At 35.8% G+C, this 14,416-nt stretch overlaps 1 protein-coding gene across 1 annotated transcript in view; it reads left to right on the top strand.

The window, feature by feature from the left end:
- The first annotated feature begins 3,796 nt into the window (after positions 1-3,796).
- LOC140249911 (uncharacterized) overlaps positions 3,797-14,416 on the top strand; it is a 54,289-nt gene continuing 43,669 nt past the window's right edge. The window contains exon 1 of the mRNA XM_072332187.1: positions 3,797-3,848. Within this exon, the coding sequence (XP_072188288.1) occupies positions 3,797-3,848 (52 nt within the window). The remainder of the gene's footprint in view (positions 3,849-14,416) is intronic.

A 14,416-nucleotide genomic window follows, 5' to 3' on the forward strand; every position in this document is an offset into this window, starting at 1 on the left:
GTTCATCTAAACAAGCAAATTTTTGACTCTGTTTCCTGCATAGGGTCGTTTTATGTTTTTACCTTGGACACTTTGAAGTTTACCTTCATGCACATCATAGCTGCTGTTCAATTTTACTGTTCTTATACTGCCTAAGAAAGCAGTGTTAATGCAGAAAATATCTATTTCCTGATTTGTTACTGTGACTCAATACAATTCTCAAGTTTAATGATTTCAGAGAAGATAACTGTGCTTCAAGCATGACAAGTATTTAAATTGTATTCGTATGATTTTGTGGAAGGAGGCTCTACAGAATGTCCAGTTTGCAGTTAAATACAAAATCAGTGCAATTATCCCATTGAGGGTATCACTTGATAACATTAAAAGATCTAGTTCTAGAAACTATTCTGTTAATATTAACATAACATATTCTCAGATAATTCATCTATTTTTGCCAAGGATGCTTCATTTATAGCAGTACAATTTCCTGATACAGATTAATCAATTTCTTTCCTCATTTCTTCAAGTTAAAAATCATGAGATTCTATCAGGGCCTCTTGAACAAAGTGGGACTTTGTTCAAAAATACAAATCAATGACATATGTGCTAAAATAAACAAAACTACATCACACACACCACAGAACAGAATAAGGCCACAAATAATTTTTTAAACAACTTTGCTCTTTACTTTTCTTAAAATAATAAAAATTTAAACCATAAAAATGACAATGGGCAGGGAAAGAGGCTAGACATAGGGCAAAAACATAGTAATTGCACTAAAATTATGATTTATTTGATTATTTATTTTTAGGGAGCTCAGAGCAGGTGGAGGTTTCTCTCACTCTGAATATTTTTGTGTGTAAGTCAAACTAAGTATGATATCTTCAGCACAGAGTAAATTTGTTGCAGCAAGTTTGTTCTAGGGCCTGGATAGAGAATTGTTGTGTTAAGAGAGTGAAGTTAACTGCTTGCTCCAGTTCTGACAGAATAGAAAACAGCAGAGTGAATGATCCAGGAAAAAGAATTTGTAACAGAGACTAGATCATATAAATACATGAAACTCCATTGCAGATTCTGGCCAGTGACAGAAGGAAAAAAAAAATTCACATGATTTCTGTTTCTTAGTACCATGTCAGCAATGGCTAATTCAAACAGTCCCATGGCCTTTGTATGGGATTTGTAGCTTCAAGCCAGGTGAAGGTGGGAATCATCAAAAGCAACTGAAGGAATTTCTCCAATATATGTCTATGTTTCTGATTGGGCTTAACACTGACTATTCTTCTGGTGAAAATAACAAAATGTGGGTCATCTAAATCTGTACGACTGATCTAGTAGGAGATAAATAATAACACAGGGAAATCCTCTGACTTTCTCTGAAAATATGTTGCTATTTTAAACAGAGTCTTCAAGAGACAATGAGCCATAATGGTGACACTCAGTAGGATCATATGGGTAGAATACCAATGCCTGTGAAAAGAGACAGAGACCAGCATAACTAAACTGAATTAAATTGAAATAACAGACTTGAAACTTCTTCTGCCAAGGAAGCTTTTGGCCTAAGGTTTTTCACTTGTTTGTGGTAGTGATTTTGAAACCATTGTTCATATTTCAACATGTTTGCTCTGTGTCTCCTGGGTAAACTCTCACAAGGAAAATATTTGCTGTATCAGATTTTTCAAAGGTCAATTACTCCAAATGTATTCAGCCCTTGGGACTTGTGTATATAGATTTTGATGCTGAAAATTTTTATCACATTGTCTTGCTTAAGGTACTGTAAAAGGTCTATTAGTTTATTTTCTGTATCACCTAACTGCCATATATTCTGAAGAGAAAACAACTTGGTGAATAAAGAAAATAATTTAGATTCATTATTTCAAGTTATATTAATACTTATTTTTCCTGTTAGAACTGTTAAAACCATTATATTTCCATATTGACTCTAAGAGTGCTTCTATTATAAAGTTCTCTTAGTTATTAATATGGGCTAATGTTCAGCTGTAAACAAAATGTTTCTTTTGTGTTCTAAAGAAATAACTAAAACACTGTTATTAATGATCTCCAGAGAATATAACACTGATGGGGTCAATCCTCAGTCCCCTGTGGAGTTAATTAATTACCACAAACACACACTCCAAGTAAGCTAGAGGACTAAGAAAGATATGGAAGTACTGGAGCAGGTCCAGAGAAGGGCAACGAGGCTCGTGAAGGGCTTGGAGAATCAGCCCTACGAGGAGAGGCTAAGGAAGCTGGGGTTGTTTAGTCTGAGGAAGAGGAGGCTGAGGGGAGACCTTATTGTCGTCTTCCAGTACCTGAAAGGTTCTTACAGTGAGAGTGGGGCAGGTCTCTTCTCACTAGTGACAAGTGACAGGACGAGAGGAAATGGCCTCAAGTTGCGCCAGGGCAAGTTCAGGTTGGATATTAGGAAGAACTTCTTTACAGAACGGGTGGTTAGGTACTGGAATAGGCTCCCCAGGGAGGTGGTTGAATCGCCATCCCTGGATGTGTTTAAGAGCCGTTTGGATGTGGTACTCAAGGATATGATTTAGCAGAGTTTTTTGTTTTTGTTGTTGTTTGTTTGGTGTTTTTTTTTTATTTGTTGGTTTTTTGTTTTGTTTTTTTAGAGATGGGGTACTGGTTAGGCTGCGGTTGGACTTGATGATCTTCAAGGTCTTTTCCAACCTGGGTAATTCTATGATTCTATGATTCTATGACTATGCTCAAAATATTTAGTGAAGACCCTGCGCTATATATGACAGTTCCAGAGTGCATGGCTTACTAATACTCAAGTGACACAGCCTGGTTTCTGAGAAGACTTAAACACAAAGACTTATCCTTCACTTGCCTTTCAAAAACATCTCAGACTCTCTCATTTACCACCTGAACTACTTACACACCATTCACTTCTCTATAATACAGGCCTTCCTATATAGCATGGCTTGTTTCCCTTAAGAATGTCTTCAAATTGTTAATAGACTGTTCCCATCTTCCACAATTCATGAGCTAAAATGGAATGAATGAGCAGTCCTTGAAATACAACTGGAATTCTACATTTCTAAGATAAAAGTAAGCAAGGCAGAAAGTCCAATAGGATAAGCACAATTTTGGTACAATTAATCTCCACAGCTGAACTCCCTACCCATCCACCCCCCCCCCCTTTTTTTTTTTTTTTTTTTTTTTAAATAAGAAGGTTGAAGAACAAACTTGAATTTTAGTGTTTAAATGACTCTGCAGCTGCTGCAATTTAAATATAGGTTTAACTTTAGATATAATCAGACAAGGTTTTCTGAACACAGAAAATTACTTTAAAACCCACTGGTTAGAATAGAAAACAATAGTGGAAGATCTGGGATTAAAATCATTATATCCGAGTGATCCAAAAATTTGAAACTGATGCTGAGGTTTTGTTTTGGTCCCAATCCTTACATTTAATCTGATCAAATTATTACTGACAGAAGAACTGGCCATTGTGTCAGACTGCCCCTCTGCTGCTATCTGTCATAGAGCAACAAAATGTAAAGGAATATTGACAGGAAGGTTCAGCTTCTACTGCTGTACTACCAACATCTGCCTCTGATGTTGTAGGCCAAAGTAATAAAGTTGGAGGCGTAACAACAAGCCCTCACTGAGATTTCCATACAGTGTTTCATCACTTCCTTGGACAGGTGTCTAAGATGACTAAGGAAAACTAGTGTTTGAAACTACTAATATTTTTTTTATTCATTGTCTAGAAAGCATAACAGAATCCAGCTTTGACCAGTTAAAGGTCAACTAGGGGATCAGGCCCAGTCAGCATAGGGTTACAAATGGTAGATCCTATATGACGTACGTGATTTCATTCTATGACAAGGTGACCCGCTTAGTAGATGAGGGTAAGGCTATCGCTGTGGTCTACCTGGACTTCAGTAAGGCCTTTGACACTGTCCTCCACAGCATCCTCATGTAGAAGATGACTGCCCATGGTTTGGATGGAAATACACTCCACTGGGTGAAACACTGCCTGGATGGCAGGGCCCAAGAGTTGTGGTCAATTGGAGTTAAATCCGGTTGGCAGCCAGTCACAATTGGTGTCCCCCAGGGCTCAGTACTGGGGCTGCTAGCATCCTAACATCTTTATCAGTGACCTTGATGAGAGGATGGAGTGCGCCCTCACTAAGCTGGCAGACGATACCAAGTTGGGAGGGAGTGTTGATCTGCCATAGGGGAGAAGGGCACTCCAGAGGGACCTGGATAGACTGTATTGATGATTCAAGGCAAACTGCACAAGTTTTAATAGGGCCAAGTGTCGGGTCCTGCATTTTGATCACAAAAACCTCAGGCAACACTACAGGCTTGGGGAGGAGTGGCTGGAAAGCTGCCTGATGGAAAGGGACCTTGGTGTACTCGTGGACGGTCAGCTGAATATAAGCCAGCAGAGTGCCCAAGTGGCCAAGAAGGCCAATGGCATCCTGGCTTGTATCAGGAATGGTATGGTGAACAGGACTAGGGAAGTCATCCTGCCCCTGTACTTGATACTGGTGATGCCTCACCTCTAGTACTGTGTTCAGTTTTGGGCACTTCAGTACAGAAAGGACAATGAGGTGCTGGAGTAGGTCCAAAGAAGGGCAACAAGTCTTGTGAAGGGCTTGGAGAACATGCTCTACAAGTAGAGACTGAGGGAACTGAGACTGTTTAGTCTTGAGACAAGGAGGTTAAAGGGAGGTTTTATTGCTTTCTTCCAGTATCTGAAATGTGCATACAGTGAGAGCAGTGTTGGTCTCTTCTCACTGGTGTCAGGTGACAGGGCGAGGGTAAAGGCCTCAAGTTGTGTCAGGGTAACCCCTTACAGAAGGGTTGTTAAGATGGAATTTTCTTGGAATTATTCCTGGAATATTTACTGGAATAAGCTCCCCAGGGAGGTGGCTGAGTCACCATCCCTGGATGTGTTTAAAAACCGTTTGGATGTGGTGCTCAGAGATGTGATTTCGTGGAGGGCTGTTAGTTAGGGTAGTATGGTTAAGTTGTGATTGGATGCGATGATCTTAAGGTACAATCTGAGTGATTCTATGATTCTATGACTTATTCAACAAAATGTAAGATATAAAAATTGAGAAGAAAACTACTGATTTTAGATGCAGTTCCCCACTTTGGCTTTGCTGCTACACCAGCTCCAAGTCACCCATAAACTTCATAGAGGCTGTATTACAATTTCTACTTCTACACGTTGACCTTGAATGGTTTTACTTTCAGTAGTGAAGTTCATATTTTTGGTTCTGTTTTTACATACTCTTCTTTATCTCATGTTATTTTTGTCTTTACTAGGGGCAATGGAAAAGAAGAATGGAGAAGAAAAACACATTCCAAAATTATGTTTTGTTTCTTTGAGCTATTGTTTGTCTATGACTAGTTTAATCATGCACAACATTCACCCTTCATTACACTGAATGCTGTTAGTAGTAGATGCCTCTGAGCACAATAATGTCTAATTTACATTAATCTTGCTTTTCCCAATTCTTTTATAGTGATGCAAACATATGCCACAAATTACTCCCCATTTTTCAAACTACAATAAATGTATGAGCTACACTCCCATATTAAGCAGCACTTAATTTACCAAACCATTTTAAACTAACTAAAAATGTTATAATATCACTTCTGCAAGAAAATGTAGAACCAAAATTTCTCAAAACAGGCAACAAAACAGTGTCTGCATAATGATGCAAACAGGTAATCAAGCATAAACAATATTCTCCAAGGCACAAATAAATAAATATTTGCACGGTGATTCTGGACTTTTAAATTCTTTATCCTCACAGTCCTTTATTTTCCTACAGATACAATTTTGCAAGAGCAGCCCAGACAACTTCATTTTGATAGGGTCTCTAGAAAAAGGTTTTATCTAAATATAGCTGTCATCTCATATAGCTGCTACTGAAAATGCTATCCATTCTAGCACCCATTTGTATTCTTTAATATATACTGCATCTTTATCATTCATTTTAATTGTTCAAGTTCCACTGTAAGTTCCTGTGGGTTTTGCTCAGAGAAGTCAGCATTCCTCCCACTTATTTGATAAGATTTGCTTTGTAACTTCTATTTAACAGTCTAAGCCATAACATTTTGCAGAAAATGAGAGATCCACTTCAGCACCATTCTGTCTGAGAAATGTTTCTTCAAAATTTCTGGAAAAGGGTCTACCAAACAAAGTTGGTTGCTCCAAATAAGGAATCAGGTCACTGTCCAGCACTTCTGAATCCTAGATTCCCTCTTCTCTGGTATTCACCTATTTTTCTACTTGAATAAAAAAATAACATAGACCTAGACAAAAAGATCAGCACAAAGGAATTGATTTGCTGTAAGTGTTATGATTGTTAGCAAAATGACTATGCTCTGTCATAATCTTACTCCTATTTTGATCCAACAGAATTTGATCTTTCACAGCAGCCTGCTTCCCCCCTTACCATATCTTCCCCCCTCCCTCCACACAAAAGAGTTTGAAGGAGATAAATGAATCATCATTGGCAGAGAATATCCAATCCTTAATGAATATTCTCATGAAGTGGATGTGGCTTAGCATAGTCTCAGACAGATGTGCAAATTTCACCTGTGTTTTTTTTTTTTATGGGCAAGTTTTCTAATCACTAATTAAAATGAGGTTGCCACTTAATTTTTATTTCCTTCAGCGACCTTTCCAAAGAAGGCATTGTTCTTTGAATATCTACTGGATAAAAAATAAAAAAAATAGATATCTCTGCAGGAGGTCTGAGCTGTAGATCCTAGATGGGATCATATTTCTGCATATATTCTGTGATAAGGCACTTGGGATTTGGACTAATTCACATTAACCTCATGTTATACTCTTTTTTGGGCTCCAGAGAACTGTGTACCATATACCATCTTGCCTACATTGTGCAGTTATCTCTGAATTCATGCCAAACGACTTGCCTTCAGTCGTGAAAGTAATACAGTTATTTCAAAGCTGATGCTCACTACCTGCATGTAGTATCTTGCTGTCACAGCGTTAACTTAGCAAGTCAAAACCTTATCCAGGATGTGTACTCAGTCCTTTTCATGCATCCATCCCCCTCCCAAGCAGCTCTGTAAATCAGTTTGAATTTCCACATACTCCATGATAGGAAAGCTGCAGATCACAGCAGAATTATAGCTAGTGCAATTGCTGAAAGGTGAAGGGCATTATTCTGTATGCTGTCCTCACCTCTCTGTCCAATATTGGTCTCAGGGAGAATTTCATCCAAGAAAGCTGTCAGAATTCCCAAGTGAAACAGCTCTCAGAGGGGATTAACCTTCTCCATGACACAGCAGTATTCCCTCCTGAGGGAAACCATATCATTTTAGTCTATGGAAGGTGTCTATTACTTCAGAATTTCAGAACTTGCACATTTCTTTTTGTAGAGAGAAGCAATTACTTTAACTACTGTGCTCAGCACGAAAATGTTTGGGGAAAAATGCCTCTCTTAATCATATTTTGACATCTGTATTTAAAATGGGGCTAAATATATAAAAATCTGTATGCACCTAAAATATAAAATGCACACATATAATAACTATTGTGAAACTGCAAAATACAATGTATGCATTATTAATATTTTACTGTCTATAAATATTGTTTTATGTGGTGTTCTGTATAAACTGAGGATTATTTTTTTTTTCATTGTAAAGCAATGAAAATCTTGGAAATGACAGTTTGGAAGAAAGAAATTCTCATAAACAAGAGCATGCTTGGATATGTAAGTATGACCCTTCATTTTGTATTCTTTAACAGTTCTTTTATCAGCTGAATACTTTCTGCAATTGCAAGTGGAAACTCCTCAAGATTTTTCTAGAACTGACAAACAAAATTCACCTTGTGATTTTAATATACTAATGTCAGTAAAGTATTTGATTATACCAAGACACATTCTATTATCAGGTTATAGATTTCTAATTATTATTTCCCTTTTTTTCCCCACTAATTCAAATATGTGCAAACACGGTATGCAAAATGGCTCTTGAGTATTTCCTACAATCTCTCCTACTGCTGTTGTTCAGTCACTTAATTTACCTTTCTTTCTTGCCTTTCCCTAATTTCCATGGAGGAAACTGAAAGACACTAAAAGTACAGGACATTCCAGGGTCACAGAGAAAGTAATTTTTGGTGGCTGGATTCCAGCATGCAGCCCCTTTTTCCACAGTTCCCTGTTGGCATGATCCCAATTTGAATTTCCCTTCTAGTCTCCATAGTTTTCACAGTCATGACTTCTGCAGAAAGGTTGGATAATCCCAATCTGCATTATCTTTCGAGAGGAATCACTTAATTAAAGAGGATGAAAAAGGGGATAGGAGACTGATAATAACTTAAAGTTTTCATTCTTCGCTATGGCTTGCTGAAACCTGTGAGTGAATTAGTGTAATTTAGTCTCAGAGTGATTAAATGAGGAATTTTCATCAGCAGTAAATTCACTGTGAAAATTAGGACAAAAGGTAAAAAAATTACATTATAATCATCATCAAGTAGAAAAAAAAAATCATTATGCAAAATTTATGGTCAAATAAACACAATAAAAAGAACACTGAAAAACACATCCTTTTTAGGGCACATTCCATCTTCCCTGTTCTATTCAAAGAGAGTAACAGGGAAGATTAAATCAGTAGGAGAGACATAAATGTCATCCTTGTAAATTATTTTGGTGTTATTGAAAGAAGGCATCTGAAAACAAGCAGTCCAGAGACAGGAAAAGCTTGATCTGTATCAGTCACAGGGAAGGCAGCCAACCATCTACAGAAAAAAATTTGCAGTGCACAGCTGTTGGGGAACCCTGTATAAATATCTTCACTGGGGTTTTTAACAACTCTTTGTAACTGTGTCTTGCCTTCCTAAATGCTTTCCTTAGTGCCAGAATAAAGGTTGTATGACTTCAAGTTAATTCAACTTCAAACTATAAACTAATGCAGTGTGTTGCCTTCTATGTTCTGTTTGATATCAGCTTGGAAATGACAGTACATGACCTGCAAATAAAAATGAGTTACTTTAATAAATAAATAAATAAATGTGAGAACAGTGCATATCCCCAGAATCTAGTGATTTAAAACACAGAAAAATAATTTCTCCTTAATAACTGATGTAATATTACCAACTTGAAATAATTTTCACCTTCTGTCATCCAGATCTTTTGTAGATATTAATCTGATAGAAGCCAATTTGTCACTGTATTTGTAACTCATATCACAAATTATAAGCCGGTTCTGTGCTTCACACAACATAAATGACAGCACATTCTGATGGAATACTGCAGCATTTGATTGGAAATGCTTCATTTAAATACAGGCACTGAAGCTGCAGGCCTCTCTGAATGCCCCTTAAAGTGGCATTTTTTAAAAATACCCCACTACTGAAATTGGATGTAGAAGGATGCAATTTTTGTGACTTTGTAGTCTCTGCCTATAATCAGCAGAACAGATGAGCTCGCCTTTCATTACAGTTTTGTAGAATATCTGCCTGGGTTTAGAAATAACACTGGAAGTTTTGTAAGCAAATATTATGAAAGAAAAGGCTTCTTACTTGTCTAAGTCAGTCCATCTTTATTAAGATTCAACTTGTTTCCTAATCCTGTTTCTGCCTCTGCTATTATTTCTACCCTGGGCAACTCATCTGATCTTTGCATCTATACAATAGAAATAACATGGTCTAATCAGTGTTGCAAAGAGAATTGTTTGGCATCTTTATTTAACATCACCACAGTGCTCTGAAAATACAGTGAACAATAAAACTGCTAAACAGTTTTATGTTCATTGTGTTCCCACAAGTGGCTGAGCTCCCATAAAGAAATGATAATAGATGTTATATGAGTCAGAGAGGTACCATCGATATTGTCTCTTATGAATCCAGGTTGCCATTTTAGATGTATTTTTATTTTGACCTCCTTCTTGCCTGTAGATTTATAATAGCAATACCTAATCTTTCCATCAATCTTTGTGATTTTATTCAACCGTTTCTTCTAAAAAAATGAAAAACAAACAAACAAACAAACAAACAAACAAAAAAAAAAACCAACTGTATTTTTTTCAATCTAATCAGAATGAAGAAACTCTGAATTATGGTATTTAATGAAGACAAACCCAGAATTTCACATGGTTTTAGAAATAATTGAACCTCAGACAGCACTTTGTCTTCTTCCACCACATTGGTGCTTTTCTATTAGAAAAGGAAGGAAGGAGGAAGGTGTCATATTGACAAAGCTATTAAAACTAGACTATGCAGAGAAATTAGGAAATGGTAGCTTAGAAAAATGATTGTCAGCTACAATATTAATGAAACGTATTCCAAATCTCAGATACCTCTCTCTGATAATCACGTTATTAAAAATTCAGCTGTTGGCTGAGTTCAGAAGTGATCTTGAGCCTCCCAGGGCTCTTACCCTGTAGGTTAACAAGGCTGCAAGCATTAAGACCTGGTTCAGCAAAGCACTTCGTCAGATCTGCTGGGGAGAGGAGGTGATAGATCACATATGGTTCAAACATCCACTAACCCCACTTGCCCAGAGTATATTGATAGTAGCATTAGTCTTATAGATTAGACATGGAAAAAACTATTGAATCATGCTGATTGTCTAACTTGTAATTTATTACATATCATATTGGTATATTAATATACACAATACATTTTTGTTTAGGGTCTTTCAAGAGACACAAGTGTTCATCTGAATTTCATTTAGTGCAGTCACTTATGGCATTGACCGTAAGGGCTAAATTTTTTTTGCTGTTTTTAAAATTTACTTATTTATTTCCTCCTGATGTTTAACTCAGCTTTTATTTTATGTTGCAAGATTTTGTTTTGTTTTGTTTTTCACTATTACTTTTACAAATCTACATGGTGGACCCAAACTGGTCTCTCATTAGTTCTGAACATTTATAAGTTTTCCATAATAAACAGAACTTATTTTTCAAACATTACAGGAAGTGGATAATAAAATGACATAAATTAAAACAAACCTTTCTGGCACTATCCAGCATTTAAAAAGGGATTAGATAAAAAAATTATTTTCATGTGTAATACAAATCAAATATACGAAAGAAAATTGTATAAAATAAATTTATAGATAATTTTTAAGAGTTCCTGCCTACATATAAAAAATTTTAATCAAAGCTATATTTCCTAAAATATGCTTCTTATTGTTCATATACTTACTTTACTTCTTTAAATACAATAGAATTTAATATATGTATGTCTTTATATGGCATCTTTTAATGCAAAGTGACTGTTTAAACATATAAAAAAGAATGAATACATTCCATAATTCAAGAAAAATTACCATACAGGCATAATTACCCCTTGAGTCACTTTAAAATGTGTGTATCTTTTCTTTGAGCACTCTCTCATCTGTCTGTTAATATCTTCTTTGTAATGCTTTGCTCAGAATCACATGTAATTTTCTATAGACAGTCAGATTTCCATCACACACTGAAGTGCTTTTATCTTTCTGCTACACGACCTGATGCCTTTTTTCATGCATGCCTCGAAAATAAGTTCTCTTCATGCCACATGGATATGGAAAATGTGTGCAAATGACTGTTTTCTTCCACCTATGGCCATTTTCAGAATTACTGCTGTAGAATTTTCTGCTTCTGTTGAATATTTGTGATTCTGTTTTCTTTATTTATTTCTTTTCTTTTTTTTTCTTTTTTTTTTTTTAAATCTTTTCACCTATTATTAAAAAAAAAAAAAAGGGGGGGGGGGGGGGGGGGGGGGGCAGGGGGGCTCTCTTATTCATTTTTGAAACAATTCATATTTTCTACTAGGTTACTCCTAAGAAGTTTCAATCAAGAACAGTGTCCAGCCGTGTCAAGCATTACGTAAACACAAAGGTATTTTCTGTTTCTAAGATAATTGAGTCTCCTTGTATTACTTCCTTGTCCTCCAAGCATCTCTTCAGTATTATCTGTGAATGTAATTAATACTATTTACTTCCCTCCCAAGTTAGTGAAGATATTAATCCCTGACTTAATACAGATCCCTGCAGCACTGTGCTACACACCTCTTCCCATCTGGATATATTGCTGGCATTATCCTTTGTTTATGCTCTTTCATTCTCTCTCAGTCTTTCAATGAGACAGTGTTTCTACCGAAGCCAATTTTAATTAATGTTGACAAAGATTTTAGCATGTACTGCAAACCAAATATATTGCAGCAATTGTTTTTCATGTTCCCATTAATCTTTGTATATAAAAAAAAAAAAAATATATATATATATCTTCTACCCCTTTGTTCTTTCCCAATCTGTTCTGCCTCTCACTGCGAGGTGCATTAAGCTATAGATTTGTGTGTGTGTGTGTGTGTGCGTTTCTTTTTATTTTTCTTCTTTTCTCTTTCTCTTACTATAGGTTTTACTGTTTGGAGAAGAAAAAGAAAAAGGCAAAGCAAAACAGTGAGCAAGATGACCTCAGTCCAGCAAAGCAATGAAATACATGGCTGTCTTTAAATACAGACAGAATCTTGGTGGAGACTATGGAAATATTTGCATGCTGGAGACTACTATCCATCAGATGAAGTCTGATGCACTGAATATACAAACATATAGTGTAAATCATCTCATATTTTCTTTTGTGTTTAAAGGTATTTTCAGACTAACCTTTCAAAGCTCACTTTATTCTTTATTGTAGATGAAGCAGCAATACAGTACATGTTTCAGGTAACACACATCGAAACAGTACGATGCAAAATATTTAGATTTTCTAAACTGCATACTTTCATATTTCCACCATTATTCCCTAAATAGTTCTTTATTTGCATGGGAAATGTTTTCGCATGTTTTGCATATCACCTATTTGTTAGATTCTCTTCTTCATATTATTTATTTATTCATTTTTAAAAATGTAGTAATTCAGTTACTTTAGAAACACAATTCATTTCATCTCTCCTCAGGATATACTTGAATTCTTCAGTAACAAATGCAATTTTACTCTGTACCCAGCAGCATAATGGTTCTGTTGACAAATGTTAATTATTTGTGTGGGTTTTCTGTTCCCAGAATTATTGGCTCTGAACTCATAATCAAAGCAAAATGGGGGTGGTGGGACAGAGGAGGGAACCTTTCCCCAAATAGTAGAGCAGCTTTATTTGTGAATGTCATGGGAAGATGGAAGGAGAAAAGAAAGTGAGTGAGTAAACGTGTTAGCCCAAGGGAAAGAATTTCTAAGGATGTGCTCTTATGTCCAGCCAGGGCTGGTGTCTTTTCAGTTCAACAGATTTAAAACTAAAAAAAGAAGGAAAACAACCTCTTGGCCCCACATCTCCAGAAGACACCAGGAGATACAATGGGATTTTAACACAGAGGGGGAATCTCTCTTGAAACACAGCTTAACTAGACTTAAATCAGACTACCTAATCAACTTAAATCCAATGAAAAATAGCTGCTGTTACTCCTTAGAAGCAGAGTGTGGATGAGAAGATTAGCTGGGATGAGATTAATCACTTTAGAAAAAAAGAACTTTAACCACATTTTAATAACATACAGTTCAATCTGGTTGTGAATATGGAAACTCAGATAAAACCATTTAAAAAGTAAGAGCCATCAAAGCAGTTTGGCAGTGTTTAGATGTTCATATACAGTACTGAGAAGAACTCATTTCATCTATGTTTTTCTAAGGTGATTCCTTACAATCATTCTGTAAGACTCACACTAGGCAGAAAAAGAAAGATTGGATAGAGTATACTTTGTGTGCCATTAATGGTTGTCAATTTGATTTAAAAGAAAAAAAAAAAAAAAAGAAAGAAAAAAAAAAAAGAAGAAACATTGCAGTTTATGGGTAAATGTAAATGACCTCAACACTGCAGTTTTTTACTTCAAAGACAAGTAAATTTGTTTTGAAGTTTATTTGGTAGATGAATTGCTGTCAGAGATAAGCAAAAAGTTATGAACTCCCAGGGGCTCTCATAATGCATCAGAAAGGGGAAAATTCAAGTTATGCCATGCTTGTGATCAAACATAATAAAAATTAAGGCTAACAAACAGCCTTTCTAGCATTAGTCTAAAAGGCGTGCCAAGGAGATTTGTGAAATATAACATTATCAGTTTGGAATTCACAAGGCTTGCTATCTTTGATTTTTTTTAAATCTTTTATTTTATTTTTTTTTTTTTTTTGAATGAACATGACTTCCACCCCCTAAAATAAAAGTATTCTTCATACACAATAACCTATCCACATTTTGATTTAAAATCAAACTCCTTGTATCTGGGAAAAAATTAATAGTTATGGTAGAAAGATTTCTTCCCCACATCTCTCTTGATAGGCAGAAGCACAGTAGTAACTTGCAGAAGATAATTTCAATAACAATTGAACTATTGTACGTGAATGACAATTCATATAGACTGCTTGATTATCATATTCCATGCTCCTCAAAACTATAGAACAAAAGCACAAGACAAGATTACCCTTTCATATGATATATGTATATAAAATCTCT

The sequence above is a fragment of the Excalfactoria chinensis genome, chromosome 3 (genome assembly GCF_039878825.1).
Source record: "Excalfactoria chinensis isolate bCotChi1 chromosome 3, bCotChi1.hap2, whole genome shotgun sequence".
NCBI lineage: Eukaryota > Metazoa > Chordata > Aves > Galliformes > Phasianidae > Excalfactoria > Excalfactoria chinensis.